We start from the raw sequence: 5,275 nt of genomic DNA, 5'->3' as shown, positions 1-5,275 counted from the left end.
GACAAATCCCAGACAGAAAACTGCTGCTGCGTTCTATTTATGACGTATTGACACAAATTTAAAATGATTTTCAATCTTTAGCTGTTGCGGCGCAGACACGATGTTACTCACCTATCGAGAAGAAATCTGATATTTACACGGGTCCTACTTCTTGCCTTAAGCCTTCTTTTGTTCCGCAGACGTTTTCCTCTTTTGTTTTTTATCCGCCATCTCTATCTTTCTGTCGCTCGGCTCGCTAATGTCCGTCATGTGCACTGAACGCTCTCTCCTCCACATCATGAGTAGACACGCCCCTTACTGCTGATTGGCTACAAGTTTGTTTTGCTAGTCGTCCCAAATCAGTTTTCTAAAGCGTTTTTGAAAAATCGCTTATCCCACCTTTAACATTTAATGGGCATGAACGTAAAGGTTTTGTTTTCTTTATATATACATACATGCAGGGTGTGATTTGCCGGGGAGGGGATGGGGGGATTTTCTCCCCTCTGGTTTATGCATCCCTGCCTCTGCTGAATAATTTTTATCCCCGGTGGGGATAAAAACATCCCGCGATCTCGCTTCGAGGTCCCGATCTTACTCGAATGTTATAGTTCATTTAGCTATTAAAACCATTTATAGATTAAGGTGCCCTTAGTCTCTCTCCATCAAGCACTGTGTACTTGTATGCGTCTCATTTAATCAAGCATAATATTTGAGGCATATTCTTAATGCTTTGTTCTCAGAACTTACTTGAATGATCACTAGGACTTGCAGCATCAAAAAGTACTGAAATAAGCTGTTTCTCTTGAGGGGAAGTGATATGTTTTTAGTTTCTATACTAGTTCAGTTAATTTGCCAATGCTCTGTAAAGTTCATCCGGTTCAGTGTTGACATGCTAGAATGATTGTCCTTCTTTTAAAGAGACGTTTATCCACTGGTGCTCAAAATATTGATTTTCAGATCTCAAAAGTCGTCTGTCCTTAGTCTGTTGCATCCATTGGAAAATTGTTTTACTTCTCCATATTATTGTAGAACTAGCTCATCTGGAAATCAAGATTCCCAGTGAATGCATTTCCAGACAGGACATTAATCGTCTTCTTGCAAAATATGCAGGCTTTTTTTACTTAACCACTACAGGTTTGTGCAGTGCACTGTATTATTCATAAATATGGATTTCTCTGCTGGGTTATTAGAATCAGATTCTTGTTGGTGTCAAAGAAGTCATTACTTTCAACAACAATTAGCATATAGTCAGAAGAGGTTGTGCTATAATTCTTTTTGATTATTATATACGACATATTATAATTTGATTATTATATACGACAGGGACAGATTTTTGTCATGCATTAAGCTGAAATACTCTATATAATTGTTCTTATTACTTTTGTTCTTGTTATTAGTTTTATTATATGTATGTTTTTGTATATATGTACATATTTATTTATATATATAATTTTCAAACAAAATTGTTTTGAAATGATATATACGAATGAATTGTGAAATTGAAATGTTTCCTCTTGCCATGAATATAACCACTGCTGCTGACATGGCGTTAAATCATAAATAAATAAATAAATATACGACAGGGATCTGATCTAGTTCTGTAGAAGCTTTTCTTGGTCTTTTGCTTTTGACAGATTCTCATGGCGGACTTCTTATTCAGAAAAACTGCCGGGGGAAAATGAAGTCAGCCGAAACTGACTGATAATGTGCCGTGTACCTACTGAAGACTGAAAGTATTATCCAGCTCTTTGAGCACAAAACGGAACACAGTCCCTATAGTTTATTTTCTTGCTTTCATATCTGCTTAAAGTTAGCAGGAAACTAGGAACAATAGCCTCAAACATGTTTCCTCTTCTTTCACCATTGCTCTGGCCTGTTGATTTTCTGTATATTCAAACAAGTCTAGATGTATGAGGAAATTTACCTTTTTTTTTAAAGCTTTATTTTGGAAGTTGCTGGAGAACCAGTGAGGTCAAGTCAGCTCAAATTTTTAATGTACACACAGAGTAGTCAATGTTGATGGGATTGTGGGAGGTACTGGTATATTGCCCAGACTACTGGAGCAAATAAATGCATGAGCACAGAAGGAAAGTTCAGCTGAATGCCAAAAACGAATAGATCTGTTGTCTGAATGATGAGAAATCCAGAGGCATTTCTGCAGATCAGCAGCTACTTCGATCCACGTCTCTTGCAACTGCACTTGGTCTGCCTCTGAAGTATTAGAGTATGTTCAGGAATTCATCAAATATATGAACTTACATTAACAGTGTGCCTGGTGGTCTCAATCCTTGATGGACTCTTAAGGTATTTCGGCCAGCTCTGTCCTGATACTGTTGCTTAATTTGTTATATTAAGTTATATAATACGCTTTTTTATTCCTGTTTTAAACAGTTAGTTCAGCTTTCTCTTTTGTGTGAAGAAACACTACATTCTTGGATACCACTTGAATAAAGGTTGGATTATGATATACATACACTAACACTACCGAGATTAGGATTTTTACATTTCTCTTATGCTCACCAAGGCTGCATTTATGCGTTTAAAAACAGTAGAAACAGTAATTTTGTGAAATATTATTACAATTTAAAATGTCTCTTTCTCTGTTTTAAAATGTAGTTTAGTCGTGTGATGACAAATCTGAATTGTCAGCAGTCATTACTTCAGTCTGTGTCACGTGATCCTTCAGAAATCATTCTAATATGCTGATTTGCTGCTCTAGAAACATATAACTTTTATTTTATATACATCATTTAATTTTTATTTCGGTGTTAGTTATTTTAGTATATCAAGTTAAACAATAAAATGAAAAAATGCTGCCTTGGCAACTAGCTGACATAAAATAGTTAAATTGTTTTTTTTGTTTTTTTTCATTTAACATCTATTTTACTACCAATTTAGTTTTTTTTATAGTGTTGGTGTTAGTTAATAACCCTAGTTTTAACTGGTTTTTAAGAAATTACCTTACTGCAATTCCTCAAGTCTTTCCTCTCTTTGTTTAACAGTACCCATTCATGTTTGGATTGAGCATCGCTCTGTTCTGGAGTGTCCTCGTGTGCATCAGCAGGATTTACATGGGCATGCACTCTGTCCTGGTGAGTAAAGTTTTCATCACATTTAATCATTCTTTCTTATTGCCTTAAACTAAGGGATCGTCATATAGGTTTTGGAACAAATAGAGGGAGAGTAAATGAGTAAATGAAACCGAGTTTTCATTTTTGGATGGACTAACCCTTTAAGAAGCATAACCGTTTCAGTCCATTGCACTGTTAGAATAACCAGCTGTAATGGTTATTCAGAGAATATTAATATGTTTTATGCAGTTCAGGCACCTTCAGCTGTCCACTATAAATTGCTCTGTCCACAAGTTTCGAAGTTGAGGAACTTTCCTGCTGCTTCGTGTCTAAGGTTTTGGTAGCAGTTCAAAAATAAGCTTAATATATGCTGCTTTAGTCTTTTGCAACCCTCTTCTGTCAGTAACGAAACAAATCAGTGAGTCATCTCGGCTGACTCTGTATCCTCTGATCTTCAAATGCTCATCTGTTTTCAATGCTTTTCCTCACAGAAGATCTCTGACTGGATAATTGCTTCCCCTGGGCTTGTATGAGCCATTGGTGATCATTTTGATGTGTTGAGCAGACAGAGGCCGATAGATGGTTTGAAACGCAAGCTTTGCATTAGTCATCATGATTGACATGCTGTGTGTTAGTCATCAGTGCTGCAGGTTGCACATGTAGTAACAATTACAAATGACTTCTTGCACCTGTTATTTTTTGCAAAGGCTGCGTGTCTTTATCGGTTTAAATGCTGCTGGTGAGAAGGGACAGATTAAGAAAGCAGATGCTAGTTGCCTAGGTGATGGGAACCTTGTTATTTTAATGCTGTGCTTTCAGAGAAAGTGGCTGAATCATCTTTGTGGAAATCTGCACACCCAATGATTTAGGAAGTCTAGATTGTACACTGTGTGAAGTCTGTGGACCAGGGCTCAGCGTTAAGGATGGTCCGATCATGACCCCAGGCCAGTCTGAGCTTGGACATTAGACAAAACTATCTTAGTTTCATTGATCACATGCAATTTTTTTTGCACATGCTATAATCATAAAGTTATATTATAGCTCATGTCTAAATGTTAAAAAAATAGGGCTGTCAGTTAAATTTTTACATTTGAATTAGTTTAATAGCAATTAATTATAAAGCTTTTTTTTAATTGTTGGTTGTACACATGCAGAGAGATCATATTTCACTTTTACAGTATCTTGCTTGCAAGAATCTTGCCTTTGTCATTCCAAACCAATAATACTTTTGTTTATCTTCAAAATACAAATATTATATTTTTAATGAAACCTGAGAGATTTCTGTCCTTCCATTGAAAGTCCATGGAACCAGAACGTTGACGGTTCAAAAGGTGCATAGAGCTCATTAAATATGATAAAGTCAACTGTACTTGATGCACAAGAACTAAACTCATCAGTTCTTGTGGAAGCTCAAAAACACGTTTGCCTGAATACGGGAGAACCAATGAGATGTATTAAACTATCCCTTTGTTATGTCTATGGTTAAAATAATACATAGGGTGAATTCAGGTGAATTTGGACACTTTTTGACATTGAGAAAAAAAATGTTGCTAAAATATTTCTTATTTGTGTGAAAATGTTGGCAAGGTGAGTGAAAATCTGGACTACTGGACCAACCAAGCCAGGATCGAAAACTCCTTATTGTTGACAGTTTAGGATTGAAGCAGCTGTGATCAGAGTGCTTTGGTAGAGAGGATTACAAAAAAAGTCTCAAGGAGGGCTTAGATCTTTCCAGCATCCATTTAACCCTCTTACTTAAAAAAAACTGATATATAGAATGAAGGACTAGAGCAGGACTGCAATGGGAATGTGTAAATGAGACACTGTGCTGGAAAGAATCTGAGACTTTTGCCTTGCAGTATATGGAGTAGAGTGTACATGCATGTTTAAAGTACACATGGACAGGTCCAACAAGCTACACGTCTGTCCGATCTAACGTGTCTTCAATCTTTAAAGAGAGAGTTGTCGTGATGACTCTGTGGAAGGCTCAAGATTAGGCTTTTTCTTCTGCAGATTCTGCAGGCTCTTTTGACCTTTTGCCCATTTTAAAGTACATAACTGCATAAGTTTATCTCATAAAGACTATCAGATGTAGTGTTCTCGTGAGGTGTCCAAAGTCTCTAATCTTGTTAACCTTGAATGTGCCTGATCAGACGAAACGGGGCAAATAGATCATTTACTGCCTCGTGCCTCTCCAGACCCTTGTCACTTACTTCTGTGGAACA

At 36.7% G+C, this 5,275-nt stretch overlaps 1 protein-coding gene across 2 annotated transcripts in view; it reads left to right on the top strand.

Moving 5' to 3' along the window:
• Positions 1-5,275, top strand: part of LOC107716492 (sphingosine-1-phosphate phosphatase 1-like) — a 13,469-nt gene that overhangs the window by 3,637 nt on the left and 4,557 nt on the right. For both annotated transcript variants that reach the window (XM_016522971.1, XM_016522970.1), the window contains exon 2: positions 2,982-3,071. In XM_016522971.1, coding sequence (XP_016378457.1) covers positions 2,982-3,071 — 90 coding nt within the window. The remainder of the gene's footprint in view (positions 1-2,981; positions 3,072-5,275) is intronic.

The sequence above is a fragment of the Sinocyclocheilus rhinocerous genome, unplaced genomic scaffold, assembly GCF_001515625.1.
Source record: "Sinocyclocheilus rhinocerous isolate Xijiao unplaced genomic scaffold, SAMN03320098_v1.1 scaffold4678, whole genome shotgun sequence".
NCBI lineage: Eukaryota > Metazoa > Chordata > Actinopteri > Cypriniformes > Cyprinidae > Sinocyclocheilus > Sinocyclocheilus rhinocerous.
Note: the sequence above shows the minus strand (reverse complement) of the source record. Positions and strands in the feature narration are given on the sequence as shown.